At 35.5% G+C, this 24779-nt stretch overlaps 1 protein-coding gene across 1 annotated transcript; it reads left to right on the top strand.

Annotated features, from left to right (window-relative positions):
- Nucleotides 1–9670: 9670 nt before the first annotated feature.
- On the top strand, nucleotides 9671–23809 carry Ufd1 (ubiquitin fusion-degradation 1-like). Its single transcript, XM_069842864.1, has 7 exons — nucleotides 9671–9817; nucleotides 9921–10035; nucleotides 13690–13844; nucleotides 16873–17145; nucleotides 18067–18200; nucleotides 19728–19869; nucleotides 23559–23809. The coding sequence occupies exons 1-7, from the start codon at nucleotides 9815–9817 to the stop codon at nucleotides 23634–23636; spliced, it is 900 nt and encodes a 299-aa protein (XP_069698965.1). The 5' UTR covers nucleotides 9671–9814; the 3' UTR covers nucleotides 23637–23809.
- The last annotated feature ends 970 nt before the right edge of the window (nucleotides 23810–24779 follow it).

Genomic DNA, 24779 nt, shown 5'->3' with positions numbered 1-24779 from the left:
TATTTTCTTTGTTTTTTTTTTGTTTCGATTTTATTGCTCTCATCTTCTGCTTCTATTATACCAATAAAATTGTGTGATTGATGAGAATGCAAGGATTTTGGGCCCCATGATTAATTATTTGAAGTGTAACATAAATATATATATAGAGAGAGTGAGAGAACAGTTATACTCATGTCTCAATATTACAGACTGATCATCTGAAGAGTATCCATATTCAGATTTGATGATCATGATTTGTAAAATTAAATTTTTATAATAATTATGCTTATCATTTTTGAAGAATTACATATTGGTTTCTTAAAACGATTACCAAGTAGTATTTTAAACTGTTATACTGTTTATTCACTTGTTTCCTGTTTCTTATCAGGAAGATAATTACCTTCCTTGTATTTTTCCGTAATTTTATTTGTCAAGTTGGTTATAAGAAACATCTGGGGGTATAAATATACTATTCTTTTTGTGAATAATATAATTTTTCCCTTTTTGAAACTTATTAACCAAAATAAGATACCTACTCGAGACGAAAGTCATAAATGTGGGCAGTAAACATAGGTAATCTTGAGTTATAGCATTTGTTTCTTGAGTATTCAGTTCGTATTTACTGATTAACGCTGTAGATCTCTCCATAAAACTTCTTTTGATAAGTACATCTACCTTTTGCTAATTACGGGGTTTTACCAGCGAGATTCTTGACCTGGAATTCTTTGAAGAAAGTTGTTTTATTAACCAGAAACTTTTGTACCGGTAACTAGTTAGTGGTTTGGTAGTAGTATAGTCTGATCTGTTTGGGTATGGATAATATTACGATAGTAGGAAAAATTTCTTGCTGGTTATATTACGATTAAAAGATGGGAGTTTCCATATATGACAATCAACAATGCATAATCTGAAAGGACAAATGAAAATCGTAGATGATTAAAATAGCTACTACAAATCAACAACGGGCACAATGTGTTCTTTGGTATGCTAAATTTGAGAGTGTTAAAAGAATTCAAAGGGAATTTCGACGTGAGTATGGTGTGCGTAATGTACCTAAATACGATTCCATAATGTTGTGATATCGAACATTTGTAGAAACAGGTTCTGTGTTAAAAAAAAAAAAAACATGCAGGAGGTCGCAGGCAAAACTCAGTACGAGAAGCAGCTATCTCTTGGCTTGGTCCCCAAACTCCCCAGATCTAACCTCTCCTGACTTCTTCGTGTGGGGTTTTGTTAAGGACATTGTTTATTCACAGAAACCCAGGAACATTGATGATCTGAGAATAAAAATTACTCAAGCTTTTCAACAAATCACCCCTCGTATGTTACAACGGACAAGGGCTGAATTGCATCATTGTTATGAGTTGTGCAGGGTGCGCAATGGGGGTCATGTTGAGCTCTGAGGAATCTCCCATCTTTCAGTGTTGTATGCACAAAGTTCCAACAAATAAAGTTCAGTACCGTGGAACCGTCTAGAGTCGACCTGGGGGTCTAGATTCGACCACTGTGTACACTTTCTAATTTCACGTGTCTATTCCAATAGAATTGCCTACTAGCCGCCACTGCTTGCTTCCAGCTGACTGATAACACTTCCCCTTTCAATCTCGCAAGGTAGTGCCAAACGTATTGTGCGTCCTTGATTATGTAAAGTTCATTGTTGCCAATAGCAAAAATAGTAACAAAAAAGTACTCTGTCTAACTTTTGACAATTTAGCCTTGTTTAACTGTAATGCAATACAAAATAACCGTATTTCTGTAATCAGAATTTTAAGCTTAACAACATATTGCAACAAAAAATATTTTTCCATATTATTGAGAGATGTCAGAAATTGAAGTTGTATTCCAGTACAGAGTCGACCATGCAGGCCTGTGGAATTTATCCATTCGAGCCACAGAGACCCCTTAATAAACTACCATAATCTGGTATGACAGAGTCTCCAGAATCTCAGTCCAGTGGGAGAAGCGGTCATCAAAGTACTCCAGGGCATGGGATATGAAAAATAATTGGCTTCCAAGAAAAGGAAAAGAAAAATTGAAATTGAACCAGGAAAAAGTATTGCGAGTATCAGTAGGCCTACTGAAGGCGGAACATCTCAGTCAAATGAAGAAATCTCTCATCCTGTCTCAACTGAGGAGACCAGAAAAAGAGAAGCCAAGAAAACCACCAAGAAAAGAAAACAGAGAGGATACCAGGAGTCCAGTGATAGTGATGAAGACGGACGACATTCCACTAAAGATTCGTCAGATGAGCGGGTTGAAGAGGAAGATAACAATGATAATGACAATTTCGATGACCCTAAATCAGGGGATCAGCTTTTAATGAAGTTCCCAACTGAAAAGACAATTAAATTTTATGCCGGTTGCATTGAGGAACTGGTTCCAGGTGAAGGACTTGAACTTCGTTTTGTTAGAAATTGTGATGGATTCCAGTTCAGATATCCTGAGATGGAGGATGTGGGTCTTATTGACTATGTTCAGGTAGAAAGAAAACTAAGTGCTTCTGTTCCTATGGAGAAAAAGGACTTCTTAAAATTTGGTGTTGATTTTCAGGGTTATGATATTAATTAGGAGATGGAAACTGTATTTTCTGTATTTTTCAGGGCTATTTTATTAATTAGTACATTAATAATGTGATAATGTTGTGTGTAGTTTGACGTAATTTTATTCTGCTAATTAATTAAATATTTTCTATTAAATTTATGAGCCTTAACCTATTTAATGTATGCACATTAAAATAACTATATTAAAGTTCGCATTTTCCTATCCCAAATAACTTAAAAATAATAAAGTAAATAGCAATAAAAGCATCCAAAAAAGAGGTCGATATCGACCGGAATGAGAGCAAACGCTCATTTACATGTATTTTTAATGTGGTGGTCGACTTAACACCATGTACAGGGTTGAGTCGACCGGCGTTTAAAATTTGTTTTCCTCAGTGACCGTGGAAGTTCATATAATGAAAATAATAGAAAAAAATCTCTGAGTTGTGCGCTATAACATACAATTTTCAGTGAAATAGTAGATCGCTTTGTCTGTGAAGTAGCATTAAAAGTATGAATAAAAGCGGTCGACTCTAGACAGTTTGACGGTAGTAAATGTTTTACAGTGATTTAATTTTATCCATACCCAAAGGGATCACCCTGTATATTCGGTACTAAGGATTAAACATGGAAAGGATTAGTGAAATTAGTTCGACTTTCCATGTTGAACAATATCGAAAACATGGATTTTATATAGTTTATAATAATGTTATGTGTGAATACTGCAATAGGAGAATTGAATGAAACATCAGTTACCTTACTTACCAGTAAACTTAATTAGTATTTGTTAACTTTGATTTTAGTCATTAGGCCTACTCATCAGTTTTATCCAAAAATTATTGCGAAATTATGCGAATTTCTAGTATAATTTACAATGCAAAACACCACCAATTAAAAAAAAATGAATGCAAATATTTTAAATAATTATCACCATGAACTCCTGCCTTTGGACTCGTGTATCTGCTCACAAGAAGATATTTTCTAGATTTTTCTTGAACATTGTTATTGCAAGTGAAAATACTTCGTTGACAGCTGCCACGTCAGGTAAGTATTAGTCTTACACTGGCCATACTTGACAGTCTAGCAGAGAGTATGTTTGCCATCGGATCCGAGATTTCAGCGCCAGTCAACATGTGTGGATCATTTTTCGCCCATATTGCATTACGACTCTGAATAACCTTTGATGTTGAAAGTGTCTGTAAATAAATACTGCTGATATCTTATGACTAGACCTCGAATTTTAGGTAAAAACCTATTTTGTTCCTCATGATATATACAAAAGAAAAGTTGTATATATACGAATTATGAAAATATATGTTCGAAAATGGTGGTCCTACACAACCTAAAAATACCTAATTTCACGTTAGAAACTATTTTTATCTAATTTTACATTTTCCAATTTCTACATTTGGTAATATGGAAACGCTGTGTAATTCTGTATGCCAGTCGTGCCTTGATAACAATCGCAGCTAGTAATATACACTGATGCAACCCCGTACATGATTGCTGCCGATAAATTACTTGAAGTATTTTACCTTGCCTTGCTCCGTATTACTTGTCTTGCCCATGCCATGAATCGCGTAGCTGAGACGATACGGCTTGAATATCCACAAGTGAATAAGCTGGTTTCCACAATTAAAAAGGTTTTTATTAAAGCACCTACGAGGATTCAGTTATTTCGAGAGCAACTTCCCAATGTGCCACTTCCACCAGAACCTATTCTTACCCGATGGGGAACATGGTTACAGGCCGTGGAATATTACAGCAAGCATTTGGAGGACATTAAGAACTTTGTTTTGAAACTGGAGGAGGATGCAATGAGCATTACTTCAGCTAAAAAAACTTCTGCAGGACCCAACAATTGCACGGGATATTGCATTCATCGAATCACATTATGTATTTCTGGTCCCCGTTATTAATGCTCTAGAGTCTTCAGGCAAACCGGTCTACACGCAACTGGGATTGATAGAAGAGGTGACAGAAAAAATCAACTTGGTTCCTGGTTATGTTGGTGAAAAAGTTTCTGAAAAACTCAAATCAGTGCTTCAAAAAAACCCAGGACTAACAGTTCTCCGCACAGTCGCTGACATCTTGGCTGGCAAAACGCCTGAACATGAATGTGCTGTTCCCTTGCATCTAACACCAACATTTAAATATGCTCTGGTGTCATCAGTTGATGTGGAACGCTAATTTTCGGCATATAAGATGGTGTTATCTGAGAAGAGATGCAGTTTCTCAATGGAAAACTTAGAAAAGGTGTTAGTTGTTTACTCTGGCTCTAATTATGGACATGTACAATGAAATAATGTCAAATGTTTCGGCTAATTTGTAATGGGAAATGAAATAATGTCATTTTTTGTTCACCTATTTTTGTAATTTTAGAACCTATTTTGATTTGTGATAGAGCCTATTTTAGGTACCTAATTTAAGATTTTTAGGACCTAAAAGTCCGAGGTCTACTTATGACTCTTCTATTAAAGTCAATATACAGTAATATACACCGTGGTCACAAATTATTGGACGATTTCAAAAGGCTATATTTTCACCAGTATTGAACATTAATACATGATCTGACCACCATTTGAAAGAGAAAAGATTGAAGTTTTAAACTGACCTTAGATGCACTCAATGTGATCTCCACGTGTAATATGGCAGACATCCAGGCGGTGATCCCATTCTCGCCAAACATCATTGAAAGTGAAGGTATGTAAACATTGTCCTTGACGAAACCTCTCAGAAAAAATCACACACTGAAATCCGGTGAATGAGGTGGCCATGTGCAGAAGGTGCTGCCTGCGTACTGTTCAATGGTTCTTTGTTCCAATCACTTAATTTCGCATCCCACTATAATATTTAAGGTGAGTCACAAAGTTAATATATATTTTAAATTCAAATTGAATTTGTATTTGAGCAAGAGTAGGCCTACTGTATTAATGTGAGTTAAGAGAAAAAATTGACTAGAGCATTAATGCGAGAACTGTGATACGATGTCGTGTAACTATGAGGATCCGAGTGCGCGCAAGAAGCGGCATAAGTAGCAACGATTTTCAAGTCCTTATATTTCATAAACAAGGAAAAAGCGAAATGAATGACTATCACCACGTTTCTTAACGAACGAAAATTAGCTTACATAAGCATTTTCATTGAATTCCAGCTACGGTTCCCTTGTCGGTGAGATCTCTAGTCAGGAAGAATGAAATTCAAGGAAAATGTGCGCGACAACAAATCTCTTTTATATATCCATTTATTTCATAATTAATCATTACCAAACCACAATCTTTTTTAAATGCAAATTACGAGGGGGATCCAGGAAATAACGACCGTTCGCGCATACCCGCCGCGCAGCTGACTCCCCTTCCTTGTTTGAAGGTCAACTGGCTTCCTTAACATGTGTTCTCATAATGTTGTGAGTACTGGTTGCAACAAGTCGCCATTGTGCATTTTGTGTTACTTCAAAATGAACGACGTGATTGATAATCCCGCCGACTGTGAGGTGAGGAGTGTGATTCGATTTTTGAATGCCCGACATTTGAAACTTGCAGAAATTTACCGGCAATTGAAAGAAGTGTATGGTGATACTGTAATGAATGAAAGAAATGTGAGAAAATGGTGCGAAATGTTCAACAATGGGCGAACAAATGTCCACGATGAAACTCGACCCGGACGCCCATCACTCATCACAGAAGACCTGAAGACTAAAGTGAACGACAGAATCTTGCAAGACAGGCGCACATCACTCGACGAATTGCATATTGCCTTTCCTGACATTTCTCGTTCTTTGCTTGGTGAAATTGTGTCGCAACATCTTGGCTACCACAAAATCTGTGCACGATGGGTTCCACGGCAACTGAGTGACCAACACAAAACTCAGAGAATGGCCTCAGCATTGACATTCTTGATGCGATATCACACAGATGGAGACGCCTTTCTTGATCAAATTGTGACTGGTGATGAGACCTGGGTGTCTCACAACGCCCCAGAGACCAAGCGCCAATCACGTCGGTGGCATCATCCCTCATCACCCAAGAAACCGAGAAAATTCAAACAGACTCTCTCAACACAAAAAGTCATGGCTACTGTCTTTTGGGATCGTTTTGTAAGTGATGAAGAGTTGAAGAAGACAGTGAACACCTGGCTTAATGAACTGGTGGCAGAGGAGTATAACACGGGAGTTCTAAAGCTAGTGAACAGATACGACAAATGTTTAAATGTAGGTGGTGATTATGTAGAGAAGTAAAGGAAGCTTCAGTTATGTAACAGACTTTGTTTTTTCAAATAAATATATTTTTTTTAATTATTACAACAAAACGGTCGTTATTTCCTGGATCCCCCTCGTATTTTATGTAATATTCATCAGTTTTGTGGGTTTTGTGGAAAACAACAGAATACGAAATGAGTTAATATATTCCAAATGTTGCACTTAATTGTAAATTATACAAATCTCACTCTGTATTGCAACACTTCTTTTGGTGGTTCGTGGCTCAGGGATAGCTATTTTTCATGGTCAAGACAGATGATAATGTACAGTACAATCCATCTTCAATGAAGGTGGATTGTATTTTTCCTTATCATAGAAAAAACACTTTCTTCGCCAGCATTAGAATGTGGAATTATCAAAATCAATTTTTCAATCTCGGCTAGCCTCTTGTACCTTACTTCTCCATTTGCTAGTTTCATAGTTTCATCTGAGATAAATATGCCCAAATGACATTCATTCGGTAAATGTACCAACGTAGTTGCTCCTCATCTTGGACTTAGCACTTTCCCATACATCATCACAGATACTGTCTTGTTTTAAAATTTGATAATCCACAAATGCGTGAGATTTCATCCCTTGTGCGTGTGAGCGTGAGATCGGCCTTGAATCAGTGTGTCTCACGCACAATGCATGAGACTTTGCAGGTCTGGTGTAAGAGAGTAAACTTACTCTAAAATAAAAGTCACGTTATTATTTTTAAGTTTCACAAACTAGTAAGAGTAAGTTTAATTATTTTTAAGACTTTCAATTACATTTTTATTTCAACAATTGAATTTGAATTGGAAGCAAAATTCTTGTAATTTGTCACACTACAATTAAATATTTCCAATAACAGTGTGTCATACTGATGAATTTTAGTATTGAGGCATTAATTAATATTTTACATAAAATTGTTTCTGTAATTAGGTTTCTTTATAGTTAGTAAGTAAGTTACTACATTTCATACAGAAGTAAAAAAAGATAGCTATTAGAGAATCTTATTGCTTGTTTTTAACTTATTCAAAAACAAAAATATAGAAAAGTAATCTAATTGAATTATAATTTGATTTCTGTACTTATAGTGTCCGTCTAGTGGCTAGCCCCCAAAGCAAAATATGCGTGGCTAGCATTATACTATCAGGTATTTGACCACATTTTCAACCACCTCTTTACTGTACAGTGGCAAATCCTCCCCCCCCCTTCCAATTTTGGCACTCAATCGCCGCAAGTGGACAGCTTCAAATACTTGGGATGTACTATAAGCAGTAACATGAGCTGCAGCCAGGAAGTCAAAAGGAGGATAGCAATGGCAAAGAAGCTTTTAATAGAAAAAAGAGCATCTTCTGCGGGCCTCTGGAAAAATAACTAAGGAAGCAGTAGTGAAGTGCTTTGTGTGGAGTGTGGCATTTATGGAGCAGAAACATGGACATTACGACGAAATGAAGAAAAACTAATAGAACCATTTGAAATGTGGATATGAAGAAGAATGGAACGTGTGAAGTGGACAGACAGAATAAGAGATGAAGCTGAAAGAGTGTATGAAGAAAGAATGATGCTGAAACTGATCAGAAAGAGAAAAAGGAATTGGTTGGGTCACTGGCTGAGAAGAAACTGCGTACTGAAGGATGCACTGGAAGGAATGGTGAATGGGAGAAGAGTTTTGGGCAGAAGAAGATATGAGATGATAGACGACATTAAAATATGTGGATCATATGCGGAGACTAAGAGGAAGGCAAAAAATAGGAAAGATTGGAGAATGCTGGGTTTGCAGTGAATGACCTGCTCAAGGGCAGAACACATGTATGTACCTCGGCTTCATCCATAGAATTGGTAGTTGATGCAGCGTCGTTATATAACTGACTAAAAATTGTTATACTGCAATGTTAGTTGGATTTGTGTACGTGTGTTGGTTAGTTTATAAGTACAGTAGATAATTTTAGTGATCTAGTTAGTATAAGTCTAGGGTTTAAGGAATCAGTTGTAGTGAGTTAATGACGAAATTCTGTTTTGCGAATTTTGCATCATAGGCTACGCACATGTTTATAAATTCTACACTTATTTTATGCAATTTATATCTAGCAGCCATCGGCGTAGCTCAGGCGGCAGCACGTTTGCCTGCTGATCCGGAGTTGCACTCGGGCGTGGGTTCAATTCCCACTTGGGCTGATTACCTGGTTGGATTTTTTCCGAACTTTTCCCCAACCGTAAGATAGACAGATAGATATTTTATTAACCGTTGGAATACAATTATTCATGGCATCGTCAATGTACATTAATCTAACATTGATACAATAAATATTACTGTCATCTTAATCTATGGTAACATGTCGCATGTTTATTTAATAGAATACCGGTACTAATTACTTAGAATATAATGTATTTAATTACTAAGTAAATAACGTACTACTAATTCAGTCAGTAATGCATAACACTAGAATAGTTACTTGTAAATAAGATGTTGAATTTATTTTAAGAGATACATAATTAATTATTTTGTAATCACACACTAGCTCACTAGATTTTCTTTCTTCTGAGACTTGATGCTGCCTCTCTTCCAGTAGGGTCTCCAGGCACATGAAAAATAGAAAACAGAAGAATAAATGGTTAAGATTTAAAACTTTATATTTAAATATTCCTTTGTGCACATTGGCATGTGTGTCAGTAATATATTTTTAACAGATTTCTTGAACATACTATTGTTATGTGCCTTGACATGTGGGGGAAGTAAGGCGAATATCAGGTAATCTATGGTGAATCCTCGCTATCACAAAATATTCTATCAAAGCTAAATAACCCAGTAGTTAATACAGCGTCGTTAAATAATCGAGTAAAAAAAGAACTTTAAATCTGGCGGAAATCTGACATTATTTTGACACTGGTCTAGCGGAATAAACCCTGTGTCAGTTGGCGACACTGTACGGAACTTTATTCACAGTTCGTTAGACTTGTGACATGGTAATGAGTTTAGTAAAATTGTAATTTTCCTTTATATACACAATTCATACCGTAAATTATATACTGGCGTTTATTTAATTGTCCGATAATAACAATTTCCAAAATGGTATGTGATCTTTATTAATATATAATCTGTTAAGTTATTGCATTACTGTGTGAATATGTCAAATCACCATGAAGTTAAATAACCTCACTTTTTAAATTTTCAGTTCGGATTTAATATGTTCCCCGATATTCCACGTCCATTTAATACACAATACAAATGTTATTCGGTGTCGATGCTTCCTGGAAATGAACGTCATGATGTCGAACGAGGTGGAAAGAGTAAGTTGAATGTTTACATGTAATATAATATGTTATACATAAAAAATTTTGCATTTATTAAAAAAAATTGTGCATTGGGTGCTCTTGTATGCTGTTGCCATGGTCTACGGCAGTAATCGGCAAAATGGCTATAATAACAGGGTGGATTTCACGTCAACAGGGACAAAGGCTGGATGAGGACTGTCTAAGTAGCACCTCTATAATTACCAAGAGAGCCCTTTCGATGATTACGGACTTGATACCGGCATGCAAGATGAGAGCGTAATTGGTGGAAAGAAATTTAAATAACCTCACTTCAGTACGATAAAGCGTAATAATTATGTAGTAATTAATCATCAGCCAAGCTGCCAATTTCCCGCAATAGAGGTCCATGGAATATACTTTCCCCGTTAGAGTGTAAAGAGACTGACAATATAATATGTCAATCATAAGAAAACATTGAACATTTAATTTTTTTAATATTTTGTAATGTACCAGTATGTGCCCTGGATTTCAACTGCGGAAAGATGCCAGGTTAATGCTTACTACATAATTACCCTATTAGGATAACAAAATTAGTTCTAGAACACAGTACTTAATAATTTGAAATGTTTCTATAAGTGCACTACCCATTATCTACTGTTCACATAGGCCTACATATTCTAACTTAAAAGAAAGCATACAATTAGAAAAGAGGTTAAACTAGCGCTGAGGTAGTTCCCTTTTTCACTCCGCTTATGCACCTTCAACTGTCTTATCTGTCATACCAATATAATTTTGGTGAAATAATTATCTGTTGAATAATAATTCATTTTGGTAAAAATCCTAAGACTGGAGGCAATCTCCCACATTACAAAAGTCAAATGACTTTATTGTCAAACACCTGGCATTAGAAAACAACAAAAACATTACAAAAGTTTTACGCTGGTGTACACTCATACTATGCCTTGCATATACGAATCTGTGACAGATTGGGTTAGGTTAGGTTTTTATTATGCCTTGCATATATAAATTTGTGCAAGATTTTCAAAGCCTGGTGATTTTTGCCTAGTGATGACATCAGTGCTGGCTAGCGTAATGATGGACATAGAAACAAATTATATCATTACAATCCTCTCCTTCACTAGAAACCACAATGTTTGCACTTCCATTACCATGCACTTCTCAGGCGTAATTTACTACATTTCCGAATAATTTCCTTTTCTTCAAATATTTCCCTGTAAAATCCTGAACTTTTCAAATCCAACTCCACAAAAAAATCCCGGGATTCTTTTATTATAGGATATCGCTTAATTCTCGTCAAGTTTGACAAACGATTCTGACGTCACAACACAGCCGACGTAAACCAACACGACGAGTAAATAAAACTCACTGAGATATCACCTCAACTAACCCACTAACCTTCTTACATACGTCGACCTCATGTCACTGAGATATCACCTCAACTAACCCACTAACCTTCTCACATACGTCGACCACATGACATCACCCCATTCTCCAATCTAGCCAACATATATTCTCATAAACACATTACCGATATCCTATAGTCATATAGACCCAAAATCCCTTACAAATTTAACCATTTGCACTTCAAAAATCACCACAACTATTGGTACCCCAGTGCTAATTTCTCCAAATAGCCTAGCTATGTTTAAGTAGAAATGGTATAGTTAATGGTGATGAGATTCCTTAACTTACTTACTTATGGTCTTTAAGGAACTCAGAGGTTCATTGCCGCCCTCACATAAGCCCGTCATCGGTCCCTATCCTGTAAAAGATTAACCCAGTCTCTATCATCATATCCCACCTCCCTCAAATCCATTTTAATATTATCCTCCCATCTACGTCTCGGCCTCCTGAACAGTCTTTTTCCCTCTGGCCTCCCAGCTAACTCTCTATATGCATTTCTGGATTCATCCATACATGCTACATGCCCTGCCCATCTCAAACGTCTGGATTTAATGTTCATAATTATGTCAGGTGAAGAATACAATGCGTGCAGCTCTGCGTTGTGTAACTTTCTCCATTCTCCTGTAACTTCATCCCTCTTAGCCCCAAATATTTTCCTAAGAACCTTACGAGATTCCATAATCGCACTAAATTTCAACAGTCTGGATTTTTAATAGCCTATTAGAAACACTATATGTAAGCTACACTAATTAATTTATTTATACACTAAATTATTAATAGCCTATTTATGTCCAAGGGTGCCAATTTAGCTCTGAATTTGGTTGCATTTTTCTTTTAGTTTTCAATGAAAGTTTTTCATTTATTAATTTACAATAATTAGTTCAGTAATTTATTATTTAACATATTGCTTCATTTCTCACACGGTTTTCTTAATAACATTCCACATCTGCATACAACATCTGAATTAGTGAAATGTAGGCTAGTTAAAAGTGAAGCGTTGCTAATGTCATATATCATTTTTCATCATTTTATTGTGGTAGGTATTCCACAGGACCCATTGCATAAAGGCATGGGTTGAATTCACTGTAATTGAATTACCTCACTAACAACTTCTCTTGGCCAGGACACCATGTTTTTTGTGGTTCTTGGCGCCTAATATTTTCGAGTCCCATTTGTCAATTCCTTCAAAGAATTGTCAAATCTATGATCGATTAGTGCATATTTGTAAGGTCTTTGATCGATTAATGCATATTCTTATTTAGAACCGTGTCTCAAAGCTACATTTTCAGCTGAAGTGAACTAGATTGTTGACTAAATAGCCGGATGTGACATCAGAAGTTATGATCCAAAGCTACATAGTGCATAGCAATCAAGACCGTAGTAGCTAGTAAACCAAAATGCTTGCTCGATTGTTGACTTGACCACTAAACAAACATGGATACTTTATCAGCAATTGGGGTTATGAAATCTGAAGATGCTTTGGAAGTGAAATAATGTAAACATAATGGAGAATAACACGTTAACTTGAAACACTGACATTGTTAGTACCTTCTGTACAATGTTTTACACATTATTGTGATATATTAAACCCTTATCTTTTCCACATAACTCGTAATGAAAATGCATTGGGACACTGCCTTCTTAATTCAGTGCTACACCGTGATGTTATGGTTTTTAGAAAAAATAGACTGTGAAGAAGGCCATTTTTCAAGCATACATTTCCAAAGCCCCCTAGTGTGTAGTTTATAAGTCCCTAGTTGGTAGTCACTAGTGTGTAGTTTGTACTTGAGCTTTGAGACACGGCCTTATTTTCAAGATAATCAAAGACTCTTAAAGTATTGTAAGTGATTTGATAATAAAACTTGTAAAGCATTGGCAAGTCTTCAAAGTCTTGTGTAGCATTGAATTTGACGAAAATTTGATCGTGTACAAACAGCTTTAAAGAGAAATGTCGGTTACTGTTGGAGAACACTAATTTATCTCGTGATTTTAATGCTGCAGTGACATAACATGATGAATACGGATTTTAAAAATAGGAATTAACTGCACCTAAGCTGATCAGCCCTGACCTAATCTAACCTCTGATAGAATGCATGAATTGTATCTAACAACTGAGCCATTTGCTTATCTGACAACTAATAGAAACTAACAAAATTAAATCCATCACTGTGTAGTTTTCATTTGAATTGCATTTTGAAGTATTTCTTTGAAATAGAAATGTGTTTTTATATAGGCCTATCATAAAAATTGTACCACTGTTTTCAGTTATAATGCCTCCTTCAGCTTTGGACCAACTGACTCGTCTCAACATAGTTTACCCCATGCTATTCAAGTTGACCAACAAGAGAACAAACCGCATAACACATTGTGGAGTGTTGGAATTTGTAGCCGACGAGGGCAAAGTGTACCTTCCTTACTGGGTATGTAGAAGTAACATTATACATCTTGATTACACAACTTTTAACACTACAGTAGAACTTGGTTATAGCGACCTCGTTTTGTGCGACACCTCGCCTATAACGTCAAATATTCTGTGGTCCCAACTAATTCCCCATAATACATATGCTTTTCTACCTTGCTTAATACGACAAACGTATATGCGTCTACCTCGCATAAAACGTCATTTTCAACCTCAGTTTGGAATACAATTTTCTAAGAACCAAAGTATTTTAAGAAATATTTTGCTGCAATCTGGCAAATTCTTTACTGTTCCCTTCTGTCATTGACCTCTGGAATGCAGGCAGATTCCCCATCCCATTGTAACCTGCCTGAATTCATGCGGTATTAATGGTACCTGCATGCGGTCAGTTTCGACAGGAAGTTTTCACTAAGTAGCCTACACGCATTTTAACGCAGTATGGCCACTAAAAGAAGTGAGTGACACTTTAGAAGCTGTTAGAATTGTGAACATTTCTATGAAGCTAGAGGAGGGATTATGAAGCTGGGAGAAGGAGGAGTGAAATTGCAACTGAAATAATGAACATAGAATGTAATTTAGAAAGTGTATATCGGGCAAGTAGGAGATAACAGAATAAAATGACTGATTACTTCACTCCTCAGTAAATAAGTTCTGTGAGTAATGAACAAACTGTTTTAATACAGAATATTGTATTTATAATTGTACATATATTTTATTGTGTTCATGGTATGCTTAAAAGTGAATACATAAATCTAAAATAAGCCTAATTGTGTTTATTATTTTTCATTTTCCACCTCACTAGACTGATAATATGAATCTCGGTTACTACGACACTCGTTTATAACAACATAATTTTCAAGGTCTCTTGGATGTCGTTATAACCAAGTTCTACTGTATATAATTTCGGAATATGTATTATACTGTATGTCTTTCTCGTGTTAAATTTTACCGTAACTGGTTAACATGTTTCGACCTGCTATTGGCCTTCTTCAGAACTGGTTGTTGCTGGTCTTGGCGCCTTTTGTTTTGTTTTCTGTGGGGGTGTGTTTGTGTAGTGTAATGTAGATTCAAAGAGTGTGTGTGTTCTGAAATTGAGTTGTGTGTTGAGACTTTCATTTGGATATGTTTTTGTGTATATTTCGTATTGTTCTAGTGTGTCTAGTTTCTGGCTTTTTGGTTGGATGTGTAGAATTTTCATGTCTGTGTTGACGTCTCTGTAGCTGCATTCCGAACAATGGTACACAGACTACTCAACATACCAATGAACCAACATGATTACAAAGAAGAGCTAAACACAATCAAATACATAACACAAGAAAACGGATACAACCCCAACACAACATAATAGAGTCCACACCTGTGAAGTAACAGTTAGCGAGTCTGGCCGCGAAACCTAGTGGCCCGGGTTCGATTCCCTGTCAGGGCAAGTTATCTGGTTGAGGTTTTTTCCGGGGTTTTTCCTCTCAACCCAATATGAGCAAATGCTGGGTAACTTTCGGTGATGGACCCCAGATTCATTTCACCGGCATTATCACCTTCATCTCATTCAGACGCTAAATAACCTAAGCTGTTGATAAAGCATCGTAAAATAACCTACTAAAATAAATAAATAAATAAATAACATAATAGACAACGTAATACGAAAGACAAAACATGATCACAAAAAACATAGGAATACAACACAAACATAAGATCACAAAAAATATATCACACTAACATACGAAAACAAAAACACACAAGATTGCAATCTCATTCAAGAAATTAAATTATAACATTGCATACAGAACAAATGATACTCTACAAAAACATCTTAACACACAAACAACACAAACAAATACAAACTCAAATGTAACACCTGCAACAATTCTACATAGGACAGACAGGCAGATCATTTCAAACACGTTACAAAGAACACATCACAGTCATAACAAAATTACAAAACACCTCCACATATGCAGAACACATCACAAATGCTAACCATACCTACAGAGACATCAAAACAAACATGTAATTCTACGCATCCTATTATTATTATTATTATTATTATTATTATTATTGTGTTATTATTGTTATTATTGTTATTATTATTATTATTATTATTATTATCATTATCATTATCATTATCATTATCATTATTATTGTTATTATTGTTATTATTATTATTATTATCATTATCATTATCATTATCATTATTATTATTATTATTATTAGTACTACTATCAATACTTATTTTTATACTTTGTATGTCTCATGTATTTTGACCTGCTGTTCACATTTTATTATGCTTTTTCCTTTCTTTCTGTATGTTATATATTATGTCTGATTTCTACTTACTTGTTATTTACATTTTATTATTATTATCTTATTCAGTTTTGTGTGTAAGATTGTAGCGTAAAAGGTAAAAAAGGTAAAGGTATCCCCGTAACATGCCATGAAGGCACTTGGGGGGGGGCATGGAGGTAGAGTGCCATGCTTTCCATGATCTTGTTACTAGAATGAGGTGGTGTGGTCGGCACCACGCTTTGTAAATTTGTAGTCTTTTTTGTAACGCAGTTTTACTCCTGGTTGAGTGTTAGAGAAGGCCGTATGGTCTTAACTCTGCCAGGTTAAATAAATCATTATTAATATTATTATTATTATTATTATTATTATTATTATTATTATTATTACCAAAAAGCCAGAAACTAAACATACTAGAACAATACGAAATATACAGACACACAAAAACACATCCAAATGAAATTCTCAACACACAACTCAATTTCAGAACACACACACTCCTTGACTCCACATTACACTACACAAATACACCCCACAGGAAACAAAACAAAAGGCGCCAAGACCAGCAACAACCAGTTCTGAAGAAGGCCAATAGCAGGCCGAAACATGTTAACCAGGTATGGTAAAATTTAACCTGAGAAAGACATATAATACATATTCCAAAGTAGAATTATTTTTGGAATGAAATAATTTATTTTAAAGTTAATGATGTTTTGCTGAACTGAAATTAATTAGATGAATTGTTACAGATGATGCATAATTTACTTCTTGAAGAGGGAGATTTTCTGCAGATCGAGAGTGTCTCTCTTCCAGTCGCAACTTTCTCGCGTTTCCAGCCACAGTCAATAGATTTCCTAGACATCACAAATCCCAAAGCTGTTCTAGAAAATGGCCTGCGCAGCTTTGCATGTCTCACAACTGGAGACGTAATTGCCATCAAGTATAACCAAAGGATATATGAACTCTGTGTTCTGGAAACGAAGCCTGGCAATGCTGTCAGTATTATAGAATGTGATATGAATGTAAGTAACTAAAAGTTGCTCCATTAACATAGGAATTCTGTGTATTTGTATAATTTTTCATAATGTTATAAAATTCTTCTATATGGGTAATAAGCGAAAACCTTGTATGGAGGATAAATTTATAACTTTTAAGAATTGTGAACTTCTAAAAGTAATGATAATAAAATCCGCCTGTCATAACAGATGACCAGATTTAAAAAATGCATATATGGAATAGAGAGAAAAATCAGTACAGTAGGTAGCAATCATAGTGCAATATGCAATTTAGAAAGTTTAAAAGATTAAACATTATATAAATGATTATGTAAAATGCCTATGGATTCAGAATGTGTTCCGAACTAATACCAAACTTCTTCCTACACATGCACCACTTGTGTACGGTGTCAGAACTACTTTGGGATTTTACGTTGTTGGAACTTTTCTTCAACTCTTCTTTCAAGACCTTTGGAGTTTCTTCTCATATTAAAATTATATTCATTTTTCCGAACATAATTCTTCGTAAAATATGTCTTTATCACTTTCCAAATCACTCATGATGGACTATTTTTTTATTTTAACCTGCGTAATCTCGAAGCATTTTAACCATAACTTCAGATTAAACCATCTTTGCATGTGTCAACAGTTCAGAATTTCCTGCTCCAATTGAGAACCAATTTCACTTGTTTCAAACGAGTTCTAAAGCATGTTGGACCAGAGAACTGGAATCAGTTCTAGTCTTGTTGGAACCTACATTAAGCTACTGCACACGTGCAGACAGTTCAGAATCAATTCTGAACCATGCTCAAACAAACCTAGGCCTACTATTACCAATTCCACCAACACGTGGTAACCTTGTAGTCGATGTAGTATTGTTGAAAATGTGGTTTTGTGTCCAGAACCATCAGTAATGAAAGATGACAGTGGGTTTCATTGTTATAACAGGTTGAGTTTGCTCCCCCAGTTGGGTACAAGGAGCCGGAACGAGTTAAAAGATCAGAGGAAGAAATGGCTGTAGATCCAGCTGAGCTAATGCCGGAGCCTACGGGCTTCGTTGCATTCCGAGGAGAAGGAAACAGGTACGTTTTAATTGTATTATACATGTACCTTCCGGGTTCTTTTTCCAAGTATTTTGAAGGAAAATTTGCCAGAAGGATTACTTTTGTTATCTTCTGTAATAGTATTGTTTTATGTTTATTTATTGGTAAATTATACATTGCAGCCTAGCAGTCACTTTAACATCTTAACATTTAAATATACATTGGCGTTCAAGATTACCTGACCTCTACTAATTGATAGTGATTGATAACAGTGGGATACAAATTCTAACTTTTGCCTGCAGTTTTTAGTTTAATATATAGTCTAGATCATTATCCCTCATTGACTATGCTGAATTGGAATATGAATGTACTTTTCCCCAATCATGTATCAATTTTTCACAATTAAAGAAATAAATTAAAATACACTATAACAAAAATAAACTTCATGTGTTTAAAATTAAAAGTAACTACGTCAAACAGTAGTAATATACGTTACAAGAGCGGTATGTTGATGTTTTCATGTTCGAGGAAAAGATTGAAAAAGCAAAACGTAGTTGAGCTTTTTTAATTTCCGAGAACATGAAAACAAACATACCGCTCGTGTATCGTACATTATTTTGTGCGAAGATCGTTTATTACATACCTGAAAGACGAATTTCTAATTAGTTGCAATGAAATCTCCATGTTGGTTTCTGTTTAATGACGGCAACTTCGGAAAACCAAAATATCTATCTTCAACATTGTTCCTATAAAATGATTTCTGTGTTTACTATACTGCAGCAGGCCGTGATATACGTCTGTCTTTTTTTCCCCCAGTCTATGATGAGTCTGGAATCTTGTTGATTTTTTCACGGTTTCGTTAATGTTACTTCCATTACAAATGCAGTAACTTTAGTGGAGTTGTAGAGTTTACTTAATTTTTGCAAATATTTAAAAACAATAATTAACAGTGCAATTTAGTGAAATTGCAGTGGTAAATTTCCAATTTATAATTATTACTATGTTAAACGTCTCTAAAAATAATATGTTAAAAGCCTAAAGCAGTAAAATGAATGTCGCGCTTAAGCGGTAAGAAGAGGGAAATTGTTATGTGTGTTACGTTGGGAATACTGAATGTGGTATTTCACACTTACCGCGTATTGGTTCTGTGCGGAAAACAAGCAAATACACACGATCTCGCACAAAAGAATTTGTTAATAGCTGCTTAAATTTCTGCTACAGCATTCAGTACAAATAATAACAAAGAACTATCTCATAAAAGAGGAGATACATAAAAGATCACTGCTAAAATATGAAAGAGTGATAAGGTTACCACATGACACATACTGGACAAGCTACCAGCTGTTTCCAATACATTGCCCACATCCCCAGACTATGCATAATAATTGGAGATACTGCCATGTTGCCAACTACAAACATAAAATAAACCTAATATTAAAAAGATTGCCTACATTACAATAGCTACTCATATATCAGTATATAATCTAAGTGCACTAATATGTGTTTTGTTGCTTTTTTAGTCTACAAACTACTGTTATTGTAAATAGTATAATCTGTGTTTTTCAGGTTAGATGGAAAGAAAAAGAAAGAAGCTCCAGCAAATAACAAAACAACTGTGAAAGTGCCGTATCAACGAGGAGTTCCAGATTACAACTACAGCATTGGAACTTTGAGGTTTATAAGAAATTCTCGACCACCATCCAAAGAGGTAAGTATATGCATTTAAGAATAGATTTCCCATATAATTTAAAACTCATACATTGAACGTAAGAAGTTAATTATACCTAGATGCTTACCAGAACCATTTCTGGTACATTTATTGATCACTTAAAAGAAATATATACAGGAATGAAATATGTGGCTTTGAAATCTGCTGCACTTTTGAGGCGAGTTCATAATCATGTTAGTTTAGACCTTGTTTCCTTTATTGTATCCAGTTGCTGTGACATTAATGTTATTTATAGTTGAGTATTTTTTATTCTATTCTAATGTTGTTATTTTTTCTTATAAACTCATTTTGTGCAGACTTTTGATCTTAGAAAATTCATTTCTAAATTTGATATGAATATCCATGATCTGCTGTCATACAGAAACATAGTTGCAGCCTTTATATAGTGGAATTTAATGCTTAATTGTCACAAACGATTTAGAAATACTAATTTTTTGATATTGTTTTTCCGTGTATTTATTTTTTGTAATCAATTTGGTCTGTATGGTTGTGAAACTTGGACTCTCACTTTGAGAGAGGAACAGAGGTTAAGGGGTTTGAGAATAAGGTACTTAGGAAAATATTTGGGGCTAAGAGGGATGAAGTTACAGGAGAATGGAGAAAGTTACACAACGTAAAACTACACGCATTGTATTCTTCACCTGACATAATTAGAAAGATTAAATCCAGACGTTTGAGGTGGGCAGGGCATGTAGCACGTATGGGCGAATCCAGAAATGCATATAAAGTGTTAGTTGGAAGGCTGGAGGGAAAAAGAACTGCTGAGATGTAGATGGGAGGATAATATTAAAATGGATTTGAGGGAGGTGGGATATGATGCAAGGGACTGGATTAATCTTGCTCTGGATAGGGATCGATGGAGGGCTTATGTGAGGGCGGCAATGAACCTCCGGGTTCCTTAAAACCCATAATAAGTAATCACCTTGTTCTGGTCTTATTAGTGGTGTCTGTGTTTTCACGTGTGAACAATGGAAAAAGTAAACACAATATGCAGCATGTGCGATGCACAAAAACCACTCACATCTTCGTCCGACTCTTCCCTTTCACATGAATGACTATTTTTTTCTGGCCTAGCCAAAAGTGCCGTTGTTTTGGTATTGCCGGTTATTTGGGTGCCGGATACGAGGGATTTTACTGTATCTGATTACTTAAAGTTTCCCAAAAACTATAGTCCCGTCGCTCTAATTTCCGGCAGCCATTTGCGTTGCAGGTTGGCTACATTTAAACGTATGCGTCTTGTGATTTGCTGAGGAAGACGTTATTCATTTCTTAAGGCTCGATAAATACTTAATATAATCGCCTGCCATTTTGGCTCTTTCGTTGGCGTTTGCAGAAAGCACACGAAGACGTTATTTGCCGCTTAATTATTTGCTGAATTACAGTGCGTTTGATTTATTATCATAGGAGCTACGACATGATAATGTTTAACGGTGTGGCAAATAGATTCCTCGTATGGTAGCTCGGCAACGAAAGAACAAAAATGGCGAACGATACTACCTACCTAGATTTTATAGAGCCTTCACTTCCTATGACGTAAGCAAAGAGGAGGAGTCACGCCGGGAATAACAGCGTCGCGACTATAGTTACAAATTAAAACGAAGAAACTGGTTAGGCATTTTAACATTAAATTTAAATTGGATAAAATTAGAAGGACATTACATACAACATGAAAGATGCTGTTACATAAAAATTTAACAAATCTTTGCACTGCATGCATAATATGCAGAAAACCCCGTTGTTTGTCAGGAGATTCACTCTGTGCATTTTTAAAATGAGAATTAATATGAATTGTCTATGAGAAATCTGCAGTGTCTGGGAAAAATGACATAAGTCAGTTTCCACAACTTTTTTTTTTATAATTTATTGACAACTTACGGAACATCTGCTCGCTTGGAAAAAGAGACAAAAGTATTTCTCCCATTACAGTAATTCATACAGAAAAAAAATCAAATCAAGATAAACTGTAAGGTGGCGGTGGTACGATCATCCACTCCTCCTCTTTATCTTTCTTATATTGGCTGCTTTCGCCAGGTGGACGGCACATTGGAAGGATTGGGTGTGCGCAGTGGAAGACTTTTAGAAATGAATAGTGTGAATTTGTAAAACAAATATAATTAACAACAATAACTAACAATGTACATAAATGGAAAATGAAATAGCAATAAATATGAAATAGGTGAGTGAAAATACGACAAACTAATCTGAAATGATATCCCCAGGATATGTAAATCATGTAAGTATCACAAGGCTGAGGCCAACACACTTATAAGTGATAAAACAATCTAATATGGCCGTCTCTCGACAATCAGTGACTAACCTATTAGCCATATGTTCATGAACCACTCTCTAAATATATATATATTAACTATCTGAGTATGAATCTGAACACAACACCCAGCCAGCACATTAACTTAATACATGATCCATTCGACCATAGATACCACTCAGTCTGACTAACCAAACTATAAATACATGTACACTCAATAAGAGACAAACTCTACCCACCATAAGGCATTACATGACTGATCACTATACATTACCCACTGCACATATTGGTCACATAAACTGTGCAAATTGCACTAACACAAATCTCTGCACTTTACAAAATGAACACCAACGGAGAGAGAGAGGGATGGAGACAGATGCACGTAATAAGTAACGGACGATAATACCAATCTCAAGGATCGTTTAAATAGCAACAAACTCGACGCATATGATAACAAAATAGCGGCGAAGGAAACCAATAATCAAATGGAGCAGGGAAAACACTAAAACAATATGTGAGACCGTAACCTCTGCTCTATCACACTAACCATCTCGGAACATGAACTCACGTTTCAAATCAAATCTCATTACATAATTCCCAAATACAATTTACCTCAAACACATATATATCTCACAAATATGTTACTCGATGCAAATACTAAAACTTGCCCCCAAGACGTATCACTAGCAAGCGATGTTTCAAACTACGATCCACTAAAATCCCAAACACACACGACGCAATTTAACTACTCCACTGACCTATCTCCAGCACACACAAAGCCAGAGTCACGTTGTCTATATCTGCCGCGTAGCAAATCCTAAGTCTTGTAAAATGTTTCTGCCGCGTACGAGAGCTTGAATCTGAGCCAACTGTTTCCGAATATCTCCCGCGTACGAGAGCCTAAGTCTTGTTAAGTGTATCTGCCGCGTACCGGAACCCAAGTCCCGCTCCGTGTATCTCCATTAAAATAGGTAAACTCTCTCCCCCTCTATCCTCGTGAGACTTAATGAACCGGCCAATAGGGTTATTTGGAAAGAACAAATGAAAGGATTGATAGCGCTATCTATACTGTGACGTCTGAGAGCGCTCTGACAGATGAAGAGACGTACTAGGTGAACGGCCGTGGTCGTGGGCACGGCTCAAAACCAATGTAAGTTGTCAAATTATCAAAAAAGGTTTGTGGAAACTGACTGATGTCACTTTTCCCAGGTACTGCAGAAATATAGCATGAATAACTACAATAGTGACAGTGTCTCTTACACAATGACCATTGTGAGGTTCTTGTTTAATTGAGAATAAATCTGATGCATGATACATATCCATCAGTTATAAATGAATTGATACGAATTCTTGTTACAGAATTTAATTCATCTTAATTGTTTTCCTCTTGTCTCATTTTCAGAACAAAGAACCTGTTGAAGAATTTAAAGCATTCACTGGCGAAGGATTTTCTCTTCGACAGTCTAAATCAAAGAAATGATTAGACATCAGTGATTGTTAGACGTTTAAAGTGAAACAACTTTCACAAGTAATTTGTGAATGAAGCAAGTACGTTTGAACCAAACTTAAGTGTACATTTCCAAATAAGTATAATGGTTTTTATTGATAAGGATATTGTGAGAGTTCTTATATTATACACATTTTCTTTCTGGAGTTTTCTTGTATTCCTAGATTTTCTGTTCAAACACACTCCAGTTCATCATAGTGAAGCTATGAATGGGTTGTGATTGATCTTAAAAATTTTAACATTTTGAATTTGGTATTATTTCTTCATCTTCAATATGCGGTGGATTCATTGTTTTCGTTTTTTGAATAGTGATTATGGGAAAACAGTAGATGTGAGGGACCTATATAAAATGAATAAAAAAGGTCACATTTGCGTTTAAGTATTTACAGAAGAAAAAGATGTAAACCAATTATATTATTTTTTACACTCACAAACCTACTTTATACTATTTCTTTTTAGAAAAAGTCATTTTAGTCTTCATGTGTTTAGTAATATCAGTAAAAGTGAACAATGAATTTACAGCCTTACTAATAAAAGATGTATAAATATTATAACAGGTATATACGGGCTATTCCATATGAAATCGATCAGTAAAAAACCTCGCATTTTTTTAACACTCTTAATTTTTTCCCTATTTATACAAGGTGCTGAGGAGAGTGCATTTTCAAAAATATACTATCAGAAGTCAAACGGTTTTTATACTATTGAGCGACAAATTTAGCGTATTTTATAAAAACAAGCCTCTTTCAGTGCTCAGAACTCTGGAACCATTTACTGCAGAATATTGAACGAGAGCTCATTTTGAAGCTGACATTTGGTAGGTTATGATAAGAAGTAATCCTTATTTTTATTGTACACAGAGAGACAGATAATCTGATTTTACTTGCTTTTAGGCTTTTTGCCCATTTGTAAAAATGTAAAAAAATATTGAGAAAAAACCTTGCATTATTAAGAGGGATTCAGCATTGTTTGCTTAATGGCTCGGCAATAAGTTTCGAGGATATTAAATGAATTATTTTCACACGCCTAGACTTGAATGGCGCAGTACCGCACGCACTGGCCGAGAGCTGATGATAAGCGAGCGTTAGGCATCATTTTACTTGTGATAAAGCTAGC

The sequence above is a fragment of the Periplaneta americana genome, chromosome 13 (assembly GCF_040183065.1).
Source record: "Periplaneta americana isolate PAMFEO1 chromosome 13, P.americana_PAMFEO1_priV1, whole genome shotgun sequence".
Taxonomy (NCBI): Eukaryota; Metazoa; Arthropoda; class Insecta; order Blattodea; family Blattidae; genus Periplaneta; species Periplaneta americana.
This window is presented reverse-complemented; position numbering and strand designations above follow the sequence as displayed.